The sequence below is a fragment of the Knufia obscura genome (genome assembly GCF_036327395.1).
Source record: "Knufia obscura strain CCFEE 5817 isolate CBS 148926 chromosome Unknown scaffold_4, whole genome shotgun sequence".
Lineage (NCBI taxonomy): Eukaryota > Fungi > Ascomycota > Eurotiomycetes > Chaetothyriales > Trichomeriaceae > Knufia > Knufia obscura.
In genome coordinates, this window is record NW_027042690.1 from 2007753 (window position 1) to 2025332 (window position 17580).

The 17580-nt window shown below is 51.5% G+C and overlaps 7 protein-coding genes across 7 annotated transcripts; 5 read left to right on the forward strand and 2 right to left on the reverse strand.

The window, feature by feature from the left end:
• Nucleotides 1-2440: 2440 nt before the first annotated feature.
• Nucleotides 2441-3043, forward strand: PMZ80_004691 (uncharacterized protein; the record flags this gene model as incomplete). Its single annotated transcript, XM_064873115.1, has 1 exon — nt 2441-3043. One exon carries the CDS (start codon nt 2441-2443, stop codon nt 3041-3043), a length of 603 nt encoding a protein of 200 aa, XP_064731773.1.
• A 1211-nt stretch (nt 3044-4254) lies between these two features.
• On the reverse strand, nt 4255-4920 carry PMZ80_004692 (uncharacterized protein; the record flags this gene model as incomplete). The annotated part of the gene is made up of 1 exon (XM_064873116.1): nt 4255-4920. The coding sequence occupies one exon, from the start codon at nt 4918-4920 to the stop codon at nt 4255-4257; it is 666 nt and encodes a 221-aa protein (XP_064731774.1).
• Nucleotides 4921-5500: 580 nt separating this feature from the next.
• On the forward strand, nt 5501-7120 carry ERG11 (Lanosterol 14-alpha-demethylase; the record flags this gene model as incomplete). Its single annotated transcript, XM_064873117.1, has 1 exon — nt 5501-7120. One exon carries the CDS (start codon nt 5501-5503, stop codon nt 7118-7120), a length of 1620 nt encoding a protein of 539 aa, XP_064731775.1.
• Nucleotides 7121-8285: 1165 nt separating this feature from the next.
• On the forward strand, nt 8286-10052 carry PMZ80_004694 (uncharacterized protein; the record flags this gene model as incomplete). The annotated part of the gene is made up of 1 exon (XM_064873118.1): nt 8286-10052. The coding sequence occupies one exon, from the start codon at nt 8286-8288 to the stop codon at nt 10050-10052; it is 1767 nt and encodes a 588-aa protein (XP_064731776.1).
• A 602-nt stretch (nt 10053-10654) lies between these two features.
• Nucleotides 10655-13014, forward strand: PMM1 (Phosphomannomutase 1; the record flags this gene model as incomplete). Its single annotated transcript, XM_064873119.1, has 3 exons — nt 10655-10804; nt 10935-11575; nt 12663-13014. 3 exons carry the CDS (start codon nt 10655-10657, stop codon nt 13012-13014), a joined length of 1143 nt encoding a protein of 380 aa, XP_064731777.1.
• Nucleotides 13015-13254: 240 nt separating this feature from the next.
• Nucleotides 13255-15729, reverse strand: PRP28 (mRNA splicing protein prp28; the record flags this gene model as incomplete). The annotated part of the gene is made up of 1 exon (XM_064873120.1): nt 13255-15729. The coding sequence occupies one exon, from the start codon at nt 15727-15729 to the stop codon at nt 13255-13257; it is 2475 nt and encodes an 824-aa protein (XP_064731778.1).
• Nucleotides 15730-16170: 441 nt separating this feature from the next.
• RPT4 (26S proteasome subunit rpt4) lies at nt 16171-17407 on the forward strand (the record flags this gene model as incomplete). Its single annotated transcript, XM_064873121.1, has 2 exons — nt 16171-16387; nt 16443-17407. The coding sequence occupies 2 exons, from the start codon at nt 16171-16173 to the stop codon at nt 17405-17407; spliced, it is 1182 nt and encodes a 393-aa protein (XP_064731779.1).
• Between the last annotated feature and the right edge of the window lie 173 nt (nt 17408-17580).

Consider the following 17580-nt stretch of genomic DNA (forward strand, 5'->3'; position numbering starts at 1 on the left):
GAACGCGCTTTGTCACCCTCAGGGACATTCACTAATGCGGAGTGCAGATCCTGCCGATGCGTTCGTTCGGCGCGAAGACATGGTGGATCAAGCCGATAAAGGCAGTGACTTGGTGGACCTCCTGTTTGCAGGTTTGCAATAACATTACAAGAGCCATGAAGAATGTATCTTTTAGCAACCCTCGAAAGTCAGGGCCAATGGAAGCCTTCGCATCTTGTGCAGAAGATGGAACAGAGCTCAGCCGGATGTGAAGCGGGCGACAAGGGCCAACGTGTGGACACTTGCGCATCGTGACAAGGCCGACCTGATGCAGGTGTTCTGGACTACCTTGAGATATTTGTCGAATCACCAGGTCTTGTGGCTTGCTGACTTATCAGACAATAGTTGCTGGGGTAGTTACCCTCGTCAGTACCACTTGTTAGTCAACTATCGTGTCGAGACGTACTCCGATATGCGCTCGTGCTATCCTGACACTAAGCGTCAAGCGACTCATACAATTGCTTTGGAGACTGCGCTGGTTTGAAGCTTCATGGAAGCGAGACAAAAGTTCACGAAGCCTCTGCTGAACTGATACACGAAGCTCGCCAAGATCGTTCTCTACAGCGTAGCAAGCTTGCTTTTGACGAGCTGCTGACTGTTCGGGGCTCCATTCCTTTCGCATCCATTAGGCAGTGACTTAGTGTTTTCCCCAAAGGGTAAAGCCGGTCCCGCCAACGTGCACGTGGTGCTCCATTGCCTCTTTCGAGCTTAAGCCCGAAGACCTTCCACTTCTCTTGCTGTAAATCATTGTGGAATAAAGCTGTGACTAGATGAGGGTTGAAGCTTGTTACTAATGGTGTAACAGCACCTCACCGACCTTCTAGAACAGCCAAGCCGCCCAGATCTATGGGGTACACCATGATCTGCCTGTTAATCACCAATGGTACCCCATGAAATCGCAACATCCAAGCGGGCTTGATGCAAAGCGCAACGGTGAGCCAGGCAGATATGCAAGATTTAACACTCGAGCAGATCAGGAAGGAGCCCCGTACTACATATGCCTGGCACCCAATCCAGCCGATTACATACCTTAGCGATGCGGACCAGGGGACTCCAAGAGCTGTTATTGTTCACATGTCCTTCGTGTACATGTGAGCATGTTTGTTGTGTTCGAACACAGGACGGCCTACTCCACAATATGATGTTTGGCCGACGGCTGCTACGAAATCCCCTCTATGATCGCCGAAGTGGTCCTCGCAAGAAAAAGAAAACCGGCGATCAGCCAGTGTATGGCCCCAACGAGTGTTCTACTTTGTTCAACTCTCGTTGTGTTGAAGCAGTGCTTGCAAGAAGAGAGATTTCAATTACTCAGTGCATTCACGATCCACCTGAAGTACGCAAACCACATCTTTACCCCAACTTCGCGAGCTTCGAGCCATAGCTGATTCTTGTCAAACTGACGACTACACACTGAGTGGGGTGGCCCTCGTCTTGAGTGCACGATGTCACACCAACTATGCATGCAACGCAGTGCAGACAACACAACTAACAGCCGCGGGAAGGACGATCGGCAGTCTTGAAGCCTGTACGACACCATACTGATCAGCTGTTGTCCGTATACACTGCATGCACCAGACGTCGACGTCCCTTCCATGCCCGGCTACCTAGACTTGGGTTGTGGCCGTGACTGCCTCACGTGCACTTTCGGTTGCGCCTTCCTCACTACGTTAAGAAGACCAAAGCTTTTCAAACAATGTGGTCAATTTTATTGTACTTACAGATTCTGCACATGCCCTATCTCTCCGGTTTGTTCCAGGTACGCAGTCTAATCCGACAAAGAAGATGTATCTGGCGTCCGCTCTGATGTGGTTCGGAATACCTATTCTTTTTACGGATGGAAGCTTCACAATCGCATACCCTATCTGATTGCCATATGCGTCCTTCGGAGACACCTCCATTACCGAAAGTGAAGACGGCATTGTCGTGCGCACTGCAGAGATATGGACGTTACCTGGCAGCCCTTCAAAATGCGATATCTGCTCATGTTTCAGCCCTACACTAATGAGGTTCGTACGATGCACTGCAAGTATGATACTTGAAGAACGACAGAGACATGTTTTGTTGACCACTGCCGCTAATCTGGAGGATCAAGCAAGACGTGCATTAACGAGCTTTGTTCACGGGATACAACACCTACTGGTCGGTCCGACAACGAGCGATGAAGCCCTTTGTTCCGTTCTCCACCCGCACATTGTGCATAGAGACAAAGATACAATCGGTCAGAGGAGTGTCGAATCCTATACATATATGGCATACGATCCCCCAGCTCACCCTCATTTCATCATCATCATCGTCCAGGATTACCAAACACAGGTAGCAGGCCTACTTCATATCAACTAGAAACCACGGATACCATATTTCAATTCCAGCAAATCCAAGACACCCACCAAACACAACAAACATGTCCGCAGTACTCGACCCCTTCGGCACCCTGGGGCTGGCCCCGACCGCCACAAAGGCAGAAGTCACAAAAGCATACCGCAAGTTAGCTCTCCAAAACCATCCAGACAAGGCAGGTCCCTCAGATGCTAACGAAGAAAAGATGAAGGAAATCAATAACGCCTTCGAGCTGATCAACGAGAAGAATCTGTACGACACAGCGGAATACGAGAAATTCCGATGCCATGTACCGGAGGAGGACATGGCAGGTGAACCTGGAAGCTACATGTATACCGAGGGCGGATATGAGGAGGGGGGCTATACGTGGTGGGCTTACACCCCGCCGACTAAACCTTGGGCGACGCACCACGAGAACGACTACGAGTGGTGGGCACAGGAACCTGAACCGGAAGATCCTTGGGCGGACAGGGAACCACCTAAGGAATCTAGCATGCGATTGGAGGAAGATCTGGATAGAGGTGGAACTGATCGATTCGCCGCCAACAATGATCGCATGAAGAGGATGGACATCGATGATTTCATTCGTGCGATGAGAGAGCAGGAGATAAGGGAAGAGTGGAGGAAGGACAAGGAGAGGAGAAGTAATAAGGAAGATAAAGATTGATTGAATGTATATGAGCCTGTCAAGGAAATGAGTGCATAGATTTTGATGCATGCCTGTTTTAAAGGTACTGGAAGCTGCTAACAGTTTCTTCGCGTGTAGAGCCTTGCGAGATGGGCTCTGGATGCTGCGATCGCTCCTCTGTGACACGGCGGGGGACTATCGGGGAGGACAAATGAGCTAACGGACTGATTCGACGTGCAGTAGAATGTCGGGTACATTAAGGCTGGCGAGATGAGACGAGACGTGCAAGACACGGGCAGGCCAGATGCCGGAAGCGAATCTGATGCTCAATTGCGCATGAATGTATCATAGGAAGCTATCTACTGAGCTCTTCATTCTGCTGGCGCAATTTTGTGATCAGACTAAGGTTGCTGTCTCATCATCTGAGGTGAAGATATCAAGGACCAGAACTTGATATGCCACATCATGCTGATAGCGCCATGCAGATGCTAATTCCAGGCTAAGAGAGCATTGTGAATGCCGCAGGCATGCCACTGGTCGTTGCTGTTGCAGGGGACGTTGAACCTCCATGAATGATACTGTCACTGGTGCACGTTAGCATGATCCAGGTACAGTGACACTTCCACATATGCTTACCCTTCCAGTTGCGTGGCACCATTCATGACGTTTGACCGCTTCGTGGGGGCTGCAGTTGTCGTTGGCACAGTCGATGCGCGACAATCGACTGTACTGGTGCTGTCAAAGAGGCATGCTTGTCCAGCCTCGCAAGGACGGATAATGGCGTTCGGCACACATCCAATTTCTGGCAGGCGCTCATGCGATGTCCAACGTTGAATCACTACTATGATGAGAATGATTACGAGGATGAGGTAGTCGATGATATTGGTGATATTGACGGAGACACTTCTGCGGTTCGAGGGCATACTGATGAAGATTCGTAGGCTTGCGGTGTTCGTTATGAATATGTAGGCGTGAAGTGTCGACTGTCAGATAATGTCTTGGTGCTAACTTGGATAGAAGGAACATCTGCTTATAACCACGTGGCAGGTGCGATGGTGCCGTGGCCTCACGTTTCGACTCACGAGCTGCGATTGTGTCGCAGGAGCATTCGCCGTTGCATCTCCAGCGATGCGACAACAAACATAGCAGTGACGACGGACCTCAACGTGTTGATCTTCATATGAGACGAAGTATGAGAACTTGTTGAGCCTCGAAGCTTGTCAGGTCATACAATGCCTCCGACACCCGCTTCATCCCGTTACTGTCCCACCGTCCGCCTCAACCATCAAGTTGTTCTTTAGTTTCTGCCTCATCTGAAACGCGTCAAGAATAATTTGTTTCTGCTCGGCTTTCGTGAGTCTGATATCCATATCGCTCACTCGTTCCAAACGCACTTCATCCTCCGTAGCCCAAACATAATTCTGATGCTCGCTGGGATCCAGCCTTACGTCAACGAATTCCTGCTTACCGCTGTCTGCCCGGGTGTCGTTGGTGGTTTCAGCGATTTCCACCAGAAAGCTATACTTGCATACCACGTTTCCAGTACTCGTGACGAACACGTATCCATCATTGACCAGCGGTCCGATACTCGTTGCAATGAGCCCAGACTCCTCCTCGAGCTCCCGCGCTACACTATGTAGAATAGACTCATCTTCCTCGTCGCAGGCGCCGCCAGGGATCTCCCAGAGATTCGGCATACTATCGGTAGAGGCACGTTGGATGAGAAGGATATGGTCATGAGTATCGAATGTCAGTGCGCCCACGGCGATATAGCGAGGTGTTAGGGTGGGGGTAAAGGCATTATTGGGCACGGTGGACAAGTATGTCTTGTATGGCACCTGGTAGGCGGCAAGGGAGGGATGCACAGTGAAGGGTGGTGCGCTGCTTGAGTCTTGCTTTGTGGTCTGAGTTGCCATGTCGACAAATGCTACTGTAGCAATTCAACGTTGTTGTATAGCTGGTAGGCGGGTGATCATGAAAGGCTGTCTGACATGCGGGAGTCTGCTAGCTTGCTGCCTGTTAAGACAGGAGCCTGCTGAGATCAAAGTATGAGTGCAGCCTCACGACGCCATAATTTTATTCGCACATGTGCTCAAGTGGTCCCACCAGCCTTCATGATCCGAGAGTGCGTCGTCACACCTGAGATACCAAGAGTCAGAAGAAGCTTGCCAACCACATATCGTACGAGCGCGATCCCTGCCTTTGAGCAACACGAGTGCGTCGTTGATTCATGGACAATACAGGAATTACTTACTAAGCAGATATCATGTGTTTGATTGGTTCACGAGTGGCAAGTGGCACGATGACGGAGCAGATTGCAAGCGAGATCCGACCCTCAAGAAGGAACCAATCGGCGGTTGCCAGTTCCTGGTGGCGCTTTCCTCGAGCCGATTTACGTGCAGGGGTCTCCAAAATTATTTGTTTTGTACTTTTCAACGCTCTTGCGGTGGCAGTCCATTCGACCTCAAGAGTTATTGCTACAACACCAAAGCCGATATGGGTCTGGTCGCAGTTGTCGCAGAGCCCTTGCAAAAGTTGGCCGAGTCTGTCCCAACCTGGCAGCTCGTGCTCATCGGTTCCCTGGGCTTCATCGTTACTATTATTACCCTCAACGTCCTACAACAAATCCTCTTCAAGAACTCGAACGAACCTCCAGTCGTCTTCCACCTTCTTCCTGTCATCGGCAGCACAGTGACCTACGGCATCGATCCCTTCAACTTCTTCTTCGCTTGCAAGGAGAAATATGGCGACGTCTTTACGTTTATCCTGCTTGGCCGAAAGGTCACGGTATGCTTGGGAACCGCTGGAAACGAGTTCATCCTGAATGGCAAACTGAAAGATGTGAACGCTGAGGAGGTCTACACTGGCCTCACGACTCCTGTATTTGGTGCCGGTGTTGTCTACGACTGCCCAAACTCGAAGCTGATGGAGCAGAAGAAGTTTGTCAAATTCGGCTTGACTACGGAAGCGTTTAGGCAATACGTCTCTTTGATTCAGCGCGAGACTGAGCTCTTCATCAAGGACAAGTTTGTTCCTCCTCAGGGCAAGATCGATGTTTCGCCTGCTATGGCTGAGCTCACTATCTATACCGCGTCAAGGTCTCTTCAAGGAAAAGAAGTACGAGACAAGTTCGACCATACGTTCGCTGAATTGTACCACGATCTCGATATGGGCTTCAGCCCCATCAACTTCATGCTGCCATGGGTTCCGTTGCCTCACAACCGTAGACGAGACTACGCGCAGAAGAAGATGGCACAAACGTATATGGAGATCATTCAGGAACGAAGAAGGAGGGGAGATCTCAACTCCAAGGACGGCGAACAGGATATGATTAGAAATTTGATGTCGTGTGTGTACAAGGATGGCACTCCGGTTCCTGATATTGAGGTCGCACATATGATGATTGCCCTTCTCATGGCTGGTCAACACTCGTCCTCATCTACTAGTGGGTGGATTTTGCTTCGACTTGCTACTCGACCTGATATCCAAGACGAGTTACTTGAGGAACAACGGCAAGTTCTTGGTAAAGACCTGCCTCCCTTAACCTACGAAGACCTCGCGCGACTACCTCTGCACAACAAGGTTGTGAAGGAAACCCTAAGGATACACGCGCCCATTCACAGTGTCATGCGTAGGGTCAAGTCCCCGCTGTCAATCACAGCGCATACACCGACTACCACCAAAACATATGGCATTCCTGTATCACATACTCTTATGTCGGCACCGGGTGTTACATCGCGGCAAGATCAATACTTTCCGGAGCCATTGCATTGGGAGCCACATCGATGGGACGAAGGACATAAGCTGCAATACACCGGGCTAGGTGTCGAGGAGGAGTTTGAGGATTATGGATATGGTATGATCAGCAAAGGCGCGTCTTCACCGTATCTGCCATTCGGCGCAGGCCGACACCGATGCATTGGGGAGCAGTTTGCGTATGTGCAGCTCACGACTGTCCTTGCGACATTTGTGCGGTATGTCAAGCTTGCGAACCCAGAAGGCAGAAGGGGTGTGGTAGACACAGATTTCTCGTCTCTTTTCTCCAGACCTATGGCGCCGGCTGTTGTTCAATACACGCGCCGAGATACACCGTATGCGGCTATTGAAAAGTCGTGATGTGGTCAGGACGAGGTGGCATTTGAGTGTGCATAGCATGTTTGGCTTTCGTTGTGGTGTTATTGGGGAGAATTGACGATTCTCAGCGTGACAGGCTTGATTCAACAAGCATGCATAGGGACGATACACAGAATCAACCATGTTCAACTTTTCGTCGCCATGATCAATTCTAGATGTCTTGTCTGCTTGTGCCGAAACTCGGCTGCGTTGCAGTAATATTTGCGGTCGGTACGGTTTTCACCGACTGGTGAGGCCGCGCCGACTGGACGCTTAGACTTTGGCCTTGTGGTGCTTGCACCAATTTTAGCACGTGGGTCGAGCCTGGTAAGATGGATCTCACCAGAAGCTTAACCTCTTTCAGTCGTGGCAAGTGCAAGCACGGTCTTCAAAAGGTCCCAGTACTTGCCATCATTGAATGACCATAGATGATATTGCGATATACAAGATGTCATTTTGTGACCAACTGACTGCAGTCAATATCTGAACGTTTGGCTTGAGGTAGGACTGGCGCGGACAACCACATGGTCCGGAGTTGCAGAAGTGGCTGAGGGTGCAACCAAACCATGCAGAACACCAGATTTGGGTCCGAAATGCTCACGTACGTGCTAGCGCAAATAGTCGACCAATAAGCTTTGCGGATCTGTGAGGCTTGGTCAGAATCTGACCATAATTATACTGCGAATCTGAATCCGAGCTGGCCTCACGAAACCCATAAGGAAGCATCCTTCAGCGATATGGCTGTCAGCCTACATGTATACGTGCTTGCCATAACTTGAGAGCTTTGTCCCCAAAATTCTGTCTGCTCGGACTTGAAACGCGTGAGGACAAATTCGAGATACGCCTCGATCCATATCAAATATCAAGCAACGAGCTAAGGGCGAGCATCGGACACCAAAACAGCGTTCATTGGCTGCGAACACAGCGGCGGATCTTCTCCTTTACCCCAGCAGCAGTAGTCACTCGGTCCGTACTCGAACCGCAAGCCGAGTGGAACATTTCTTTGTCTCGCATGATGGACTCTTTACCTTCAGACAGATATTACGCTTCCATCCCTCACGTTGAGGACGACCATTCTTTTGTTCCCAGTCCGATCATTTCACGAGAGCCGACTCCATCTGGCTCGAAAACAAACCTCTTATACCAATACATTCCTTATCACCCAAGTATGGATCAAGAGAAGACACAGAGCAGCGCACCTACTGCGCTCGAGGCGGAGGAGCGGAGAGTAGAGGAGTTGGTGCGACAAAGCCTAGAGAAGGATCGCGAGCCTAGTACCAAAGTTGCAGAGAGTTATGGGATGCGAGAAGCAAGCAGATCGCCTACGCCACCGCGGTCTTCAAGTCCCGAGTCGAATCAGGCAAAAGCGGTACAAGAAAAGGGCGAGCACGACGAAGACGAGATCGAGTATCCAAGCGGCTTGAAGTTGGCAATCATCTCTGCATCGCTATGCTTAGCAGTGTTCCTGATGGCACTGGACAACACGATTATCGCGACAGCCATACCGAAGATTACAGATGAGTTCCAGTCCCTCGGCGATATTGGCTGGTATGCCTCATCCTATCTCCTTACGACATGCGCCCTCCAACTTTTTTTCGGGAAACTGTACACCTTCTACTCGATCAAATGGACTTTCCTCGTCTCTATCGGCATCTTCGAAGTCGGCTCAGCCGTTTGCGGTGCTGCACCCTCGTCTGTCGCCTTGATCGTAGGCCGAGCTGTTGCTGGTATTGGCTCGGCTGGTCTGTTCTCCGGTGCCCTGGTCATCATTGCTTACACTGTACCTATGGCCAAACGACCAATGTATACCGGCATTATTGGCGCGATGTACGGTATTGCCTCTGTCGCCGGACCACTCTTGGGAGGTGCTTTCACCGATGGACCAGGATGGAGGTGGTGCTTCTACATCAACTTGCCACTAGGCGCCATCACAGTCCTTGTCATCTTTTTCTTCTTCAAGTCGCCGACACGAAAGGCTGAGCAGAAGGTGCCTTTCATGACACAGGTAAAGCAACTCGACTTGGTTGGTACCGGCCTTTTCATCGTCGACGTGGTCGTTGTTCTTCTGGCTCTTCAGTGGGGAGGATCTACCTATGCCTGGAGCAACTGGCGAATCATTCTCCTTTTCGTTCTATTCGGCATCATCACTATTGCTTTCCTCGGTCTCCAGTGGTACATGGGAGACAATGCTACCATTCCCTTCCGGATCATCTCACAGCGATCTGTCGCTTCAGCATGCACGTTTGCGTTTCTTCTCGGATCTGCTTTCTTCATCCTCATCTACTGGGTGCCTATCTGGTTTCAAGCCATCAAAGGCGCGACTGCATTCAAATCTGGCATTTACTGCTTGCCTATGATTCTAGCCCTGGTCATCGCCAATGCAATCACTGGTGCTGGAACTACTGTCATTGGCTACTACAACCCATTCTACTATGCGTCTGTCGTTCTCTCTTGCATTGGTGCAGGTCTTCTGACAACATGGAAAGTCGATACCTCAAGCGGATATTGGATCGGCTACCAGATTATCTACGGCTTCGGTGTTGGTTTCGGCATGCAACAGGCCATCATCACAGTACAAGCTGTCTTGCCGCTCCAGGACATCCCTGTCGGAACCGCCATGGCTGCATTCTTCATGAACTTCGGTGGCAGCCTGTTCGTCTCAGCAGCACAGAACGTCTTCAACAACAGGCTAATAACAGAGTTGCCGAAGTACACGCAAGGGGTCAACCCATCGATCATCACTCACATCGGTGCAACAGAACTGAAAAGTGTTGTTGACCCTAGCCAGATCGACGGTGTGCTTACAGCGTACAACTCGTCGCTGACGCAGACGTGGTATATTGCTGTCGCAATGGTTTGTTTGACTGCGATACCTGCGGTCTTTGTGGAGTGGAAGAGCGTGAAGGGTATGAAGCCTAGTAGTATTGCTGCGTAAGCATTTTTGTTTTATGTTTAATCTGATCCTTTATGCAAGGCGTTGGCGGGCAAGCATGAACGGGAGACTTTACTCAGATACCACAGTAATGAAAAGATAGACTGTACGACCTACGGATGGCTATGATTATAGAATAGAGCCCGTGAACCGACGAGTACTACAGCCCTAATGATCAGTAATCCTTGAAGCCTACCTACTACTGCACCTTCCTCCAGTTTTACCCGTCTTCGAGTTCTGCTTCGATCGTCGAGTGAGCGCTTTAAGGGACCTGCCGCAGTTAGTCAGGAACAGGCCACCTTAGCTCAAACTCAATCTGATTAGTGGCACCCAAAGTGACCTTCGGACCGCCCATCAGGGTCCAGCCCGCCTATCACCGACCCCGGGACAGACACATTGACATGTGGGGTGTTTACCACGAAAAAGAAACCGTGTCGGTGAAGCAACAGAAAGCACAGATCGCGGTCTCAGCTTCCAAAGCGTTTCGTGGCCTTCCGGTACTCTGTCGTTAGTGTCTATAACAATTCTTTCCTGCTGCCACAATTCTACGCCTGCGAGTACTCCTCAGACATCTTGCTCGAAGGGACCATATACCAGCGCCCAAAATGTCCTTCCCAGACCTGAAAGACCGACCTCTCAAGGACACAATATGTCTCTTCGATGTTGATGAGACACTTACGAAGGCCCGGCAGTCTGTTAAACCAGAAATGCTGGACCTGCTGCTCAGGCTGAGACAGAAATGCGCAATCGGCTATGTGAGTCCACCCCCACCCTCTCGCAGCTCACACGTTCACTGCGCGACTCCGCTACTGGCTGGGTGCAAAGGCGTTGAACAGCCGACAGACCGCCGCGATACTCTGATCCTCTACTAACACCGTGGTCTAGGTCGGCGGCTCAGACCTCCTAAAACAACAAGAACAACTCGGCACGCCCTCAATTCCCGTCACAACCCTCTTCGACTTCTGCTTCCCCGAAAACGGCTTAACAGCCTTCCGCCTCGGTCAACCCCTAACCTCCACCTCCTTCATCCAACACCTCGGCCAGGAAAAGTACCAGAAACTCGCCAAGTTCTGCTTGAGATATATTTCGGAACTCGAAGGTCTCCCCGCCATGACAGGAACATTCATCGAGTTCAGAAACGGCATGATCAATGTCTCTCCCGTAGGCCGTAACGCAAGCAAGGCGCAAAGAGACGAGTTCAACGCGTGGGACGATAAGAACAACTGCAGAGCGAAATTCGTCGAGACGCTACAGAAAGAATTCGCCGATCTGGGACTTACGTTCAGTATTGGCGGGCAGATATCATTTGATGTGTTCCCGACGGGGTGGGATAAGACGTATTGTCTTAGACATGTTGAGAATGAGAAGAATGTGAGTGGGATTGAGTATAAGAATATTCACTTCTTTGGAGACAAGTGGTTTGAGGGTGGGAATGATCATGAGATCTATGAGGATCCGAGGACGATTGGGCATGCTGTTAGGGATCCGGAGCATACTATGGAGCTTGTGAAGGAGTTGTTTCAGCTGTGAGTGGAAAGTGTTGAGGGAAGGGTAGGAAGGGCATCAGAGATCATATGGTGAGTATGGAGATCTCACAGCAAAAGTTCTACACTTCTAGCGTTCCGAACGACGGTATATGGGCGGCTAAGGCTCACAAGGATCCTTGACGATGATAGACTTGCTGATAGAATATCAAGCTTACTTGAACAAATAATCCCAGCCCCAACCTCTGTTTTATCGGATATTCAACAATATCGCTTGACCGCAGCCTCACGACGACCGATCCTATCAATCAAAGCGCACAACAGTCAGCAGAGTCGCGTTCGAGGACAAAACCCGGAGGCTGTATTCGTGTCCAGGGAGCAACTATCCATCTGACACAACTTCCGTCTCGAAACTGTCAGTGCTGTGTCGTCGAGAATTGCGTATTCGCGGCGCGAACAGTTGCACATTACTACCTGGGGGTCTTGTCCACACACTAGTCCAACCACAAAGTCTATGTTTTCCACGAATGTGGCCAGCTCTGCACCTACAACCATTAAATCATCAGGCCATTTCTCTAGCATGATCGCAATTACCAGCTCGACTTCGGCCTGATGGAGCTGCAGGAGAGGTACTGTGCTCAATGGACGCTCTCACATACATAATACTTCACGCAAACGAGGTTTCCAAAGTACCTAGGTACGCCTCACCGACGAAAATTCGGGGTCAACCTCAAGCGGCAATGTGTTCTCTCGAACTAATGTGCAATAGTAGGTCAGAAAATTATCACTGCCTCTGACTATGAGCAATCAAGGCCAATCTAGCTAGCTGGAGTGAAGCGACACGTTCAGTGTTGATTTATTTGCAACTACCAAGTCAGAGTCGAGACAGGCTACTGACCCAAGCGCACAGCTGCAATTGTCTTCTAGATCGATTGACTTGACGCGGTCACCCTTTTTGCCATACTCCTGCAGCCTTCATACTACTGCCGACAACCTTGCAGACTAGAGAGTGCTATTGCTTGCAAAGCCGAGACGAATGTCATTTCCTTGAATCAGCCTTGTTAGCCCCAGGTACCGTCCAGATAGTACGACGCTATCGATGAGTGACCGTGGACTGACAAAGCGACAGACCACGCCAAATGGCACAGCTCTCGGACCTCCCAATCGAAGTCCTAGAAATCATCTTACAACACTTGTACATCTCCTTCATCTACACCCACGACAGGTCGTTCTTCGCCGTCATGGAAGCACTTCCAGAAGGCCAAGCCATAGGTGAACGCCTTTTTTACGACACACCCGACACGTCTCAGTGGACAGTGAAAGAGAGACAATGGAGACCGTTGGACTTAGAGTTTGCGAAACGCCGTCACCGATACTGGGCTTCCGTCTGGGGCATGAACTGGGGCTTGCAGGAGTATACTCGCGTCAAGCGCCGTTCCTATGAGCGTGGAAGGCTATGGTGGCAAGATGGGAGGAGGTGAAGTCGGAGGTGAAGTCGCAAGTAGTGGATGCTGAATCAGATCAGAATATAGTGGGTGCTGGAGTACGCCAGACCTCAACATGCCGTCTCTGAAGCAGATTTAATTAGTCTCCATTGTCACATCTCGGGAGGACGCCCGGATTCATATTCATCCGTGTTCGCAGCTACGGTTTCTGCTACCTCTGTTCTTGTTTCCAGCACTCGGGGGCACGCCAGCCCGCAATTCTGCTCAGACCTGCACTCATCTTCCGAACCCCTTTCCACCGAAGCCACCACTCTCATCCGAGGCCGTTTTCTTGCCTGCACCACCACCCGGGAGAACGCCCTTCTTCTGCTGCGCTGCCTCATGTTTCCTCAGTTCTTCCGGTACCCGACTAATGCTGCTCTTCATAAGCATCTGCTTCAAGTCGTATAGCACATCATTATCCTCCGCACCCAAGAACGTAATAGCCACACCACTCTTGCCCGCACGACCGGTTCGACCCACTCTATGCGTGTAACTCTCGATATTGTTCGCCATGTTGAAGTTAACCACCAGACTCACATCCGGCACATCAATACCACGGCCCGCTAGATCCGTGGCGACGAGGACATCCGTCTGCCCGTTCCGAACCGACAGAAGCGCGGCCTCTCGCTGTTCCTGCGTCTTGCTACCGTGCAGCGTAACACTGCTGAAGCCCATGTTTTTGATATCGCGCGCCACGGCATCGCAATTCCGCTTGATGTTGACGAAGACGATGATCGGGGCTCTGAATTCACCACTACGCAGTATCTCGCCGAGTCGTTTCTTGCGTTTATCTTCGCCACTCACGAACTCGACGCGCTGCTCGACTGTTTCGACTGCCTCGCCGACGTTGCCGATTGTGACAATCGCGGGCCGACGGAGGTACTTCCGGGCGATGCGTTCGACAGCCGCGGGCATGGTGGCGCTGTACATCATTGTTTGGCGGTAGCGCTGTGTGCCCCCTAGTACCATCGTCATTGTTTTGGCATCTTCCGCGGCATCGTCGTCGGGTTTCTCATTGGTCACGGGGAGGGCATCAAGGATCTTATTGACGGGTTCTTCGAAGCCGAGATCGATCATGCGGTCGGCTTCGTCCATTACCACGTAGCAGCATTGAGAGAGGACTATGATGCGCCGCTCGATGCAGTCGACTAGACGGCCCGGCGTGGCGATTATGATCTCGGCGCCGTTGCGGAGGTTATATGCTTGTTCCTCGATGGAGTGCCCGCCCACTATAGAAACCACGTTGAAGCCGAGGGGTGTAGCGAACTTGCGGGCTTCAGTCTCGATTTGCTGCGCGAGTTCACGGGTTGGCGCGAGGATGATGCTGTAGGGGCCGTCGTTGCGGCGCCATTCGTTTTCGTCCAGGCGGGGGAGGGCGGAGATGTAGACTAGAAGGGGGAGGAGGAACGATGCGGTCTTTCCGGAACCGGTGACGGCTACGCCGATTAGATCTCGGGCTTGGAGGGCGATCGGGATTGCGGCCCGTTGCACGGCGGAGGGCTCCGCGTAGCCTACTTCGTCGACTAGCTCTAGCAGACGCGATGGTAGACCGCTTTCTTTCCAGTTTCGCATTGGGTTGGGGAGGCCGCCGCCTTTCGTGGCGATGTTGAAGTCTTCTTTGAAGATTCGCCAGTCACGCTCGCGCATTTGACTGAGTTGTTTCTCGGACCAGTGCTTGTCGATTGCGGTTCTGCTGCCGGGGCCTTCTTCCTTTCGGCGGCGTTCCATTTCGAGGATTTCTTGAGCCCGGGAGGACCCCGTTAGTCGATCTCGCTCTGCGATTGCGGCGGCGTATTTCTGGGCTGCGATGTCGGCGGCTTGGTCGTCGAAGCCGGCTAGGCGGCCACGGCCGAAGAAGTTGACTTCGCTTCTGTTGCGGTAGATGGGGTCGTAGTCGGGTGTGGTGTCCTCCTCGGTGTTCCATTCGAAGTTGAATTTCTTGTCTGTGGTGCGCTTTCGCTTCTTCTGGGCGGAGAAGGAGGAGATGTTCTGGTCCTGGCCCATGTAGCGCTGGCGCACGAGTTCAGCGTGAGCCTTTTCTGCTTTCTCGTCTTCATTGGTGGCTCCTCTTTTCTGGCCGCGAGAGTCGGATGCGCCAAATGCGACTGGCTTGGGGGCGGGAGGTGGTGACATGTCGTGAGCTCGTGGGCGCATAGCACTTGGACCACTCGGGGGGGCGCCATTGCGCTGTTGCGATCTCGGACCAGAGGGTACTGATGATGGTTTTGAGGGTCTGGCGTCCTCCCGAGAGTCGATATCCATTCTCGAGGACGGGTCGGAGGATGGACTTCGGCCATTAGATACGCCATTCTGCCTCTCAACCTCCTTCTGGCGCTTCTCCAAAGCCAGCTTCTCTCGTTGCGCCTTCGACAAGAACTTCGGTTTTGATGCTGCGGCGTCCGCCTCACGCTTCGCGCGCACCAGTTCTTCCACGCTCAATGGCTGTACCTTGGGCTTTGTGGCGCCCCATCCCTTTTTGGCCTTCTTTGGAGCGGTCAGAGATGGTCCATTCTCGTCTTCGGGAGGGCCCCGCGGGTCTGATGGCGGTGGTGGAGGAACATCATCCGATGGCGGAGGAGGAACGGCCTCCACAGGGGGAGGAGGAACGGCCTCCACAGGGGGAGGAGGAGGGCTCGGCGGTCTTCGCATTGTGTCAACGGGTGGTCCAGGGACGTCTCGATCGACAGCGTTTACCATTGAACTTGCCATATTTTTAAGCACTGGTGCCCTCCCCAAGTATGAGAAATCGACCAACTTTACCACGTGCAAGTTTGCCGAGAATTCACAATCGCGCTTGCGGTGTCAACTCAGTTTTGTTATCCGGGGGTACGCCAGTGCACCACGAGGTTATCTACGAACGAAGTAAACTTCAAAAGTTGAAGTTGACATATAGCCTGGAACTTACTGCGGGTCAACTCTGAGTGGTGGCGAGGCTGTGCAAGGCTCCGCATACATGACGCCGTGCCTCTCGTGCCTGTCACCAGCAATAGTGTAGTATATCGGTGCTTAACCACATTAACACTTCACTACGACACGTCTACGGCAGCCACTTCAATTGGCATTTGCGACCCTTGATTCAGTTCACGCATAGTCAATTGACGCCACTATTCGACCCAAACTCATCCTCCATAGTAACAACGACCTGCAACGATGGACGGCGGCGGAGACCCAGAGAGAGCGCAAGCACTACAACAGTACAAGGACAAATTACTAGAGTCGAGGGAATGGGAAGCCAAACTAAAGGCTCTGCGGCTGGATATCAAGGGTCAACAGAAGGAGTTCGACACGACAGAGGAGAACATCAAAGCATTACAAAGTGTCGGCCAGATCATTGGCGAAGTACTGAAGCAGCTGGATGAGGAGAGATGTACGAGCCACTACCATTTGCGTTATCGAAATTGCCTGCTAACTCGTGTGTTCAGTCATTGTCAAAGCCTCGTCAGGTCCTCGATATGTAGTTGGCTGCCGGTCAAAGGTCGACAAGGCCAAACTCAAGCAGGGCACTCGAGTCGCCCTCGATATGACAACCCTCACGATCATGCGGATGCTACCACGAGAAGTCGACCCTCTAGTCTACAACATGTCCCTCGAAGATCCCGGCCAAGTCTCTTTTGCAGGAATCGGTGGTCTGAATGAGCAAATCAGAGAACTAAGAGAAGTCATCGAATTACCACTCAAGAACCCCGAACTCTTCCTGAGAGTAGGCATCAAGCCGCCAAAGGGTGTGCTTCTGTACGGTCCACCAGGTACAGGAAAGACCCTTCTAGCAAGAGCAGTGGCAAGCAGTCTAGACACAAATTTCCTGAAAGTCGTCTCTTCAGCAATCGTGGATAAATACATCGGCGAGTCGGCTCGCCTTATTAGGGAGATGTTCGGCTACGCAAAAGAACACGAACCATGTATCATATTCATGGACGAAATCGATGCTATTGGAGGAAGGAGATTCAGCGAGGGTACATCTGCGGACAGAGAGATTCAAAGAACACTGATGGAACTGCTGAACCAGCTGGATGGTTTCGACTATCTAGGCAAGACAAAGATTATTATGGCTACGAATCGACCCGATACTCTGGATCCTGCCCTGCTAAGAGCTGGTCGATTAGATCGTAAGATCGAGATCCCACTGCCGAACGAGGTTGGCCGATTGGAGATTCTGAAAATCCACGCCGAGGGTGTGGTAACGGAAGGAGAAATCGACTTTGAGACGGTGGTCAAGATGAGTGATCAGCTGAACGGTGCTGATTTGAGGAATGTGGTGACTGAAGCAGGTCTGTTCGCCATCAAGGATTATCGGGATGCTGTAAATCAGGACGACTTCAACAAGGCCGTGCGGAAGGTGGCGGAGTCGAAGAAACTTGAGGGCAAGCTGGATTACCAGAAGCTGTAATTTTATTCTCGATGGTATTCATGTGTCGAGCAAGCATGGATTGGGCGTCCTCGTAGATCAGCCACGGCTGTAGGATTGCGGCGGACGGACAACTTTGAGCAATAGATTCTGATTCAATCCTGTACCAGTTTTGTCTTTTCCCCATGAAACCCATGCACAGCTAAGTGACCTGC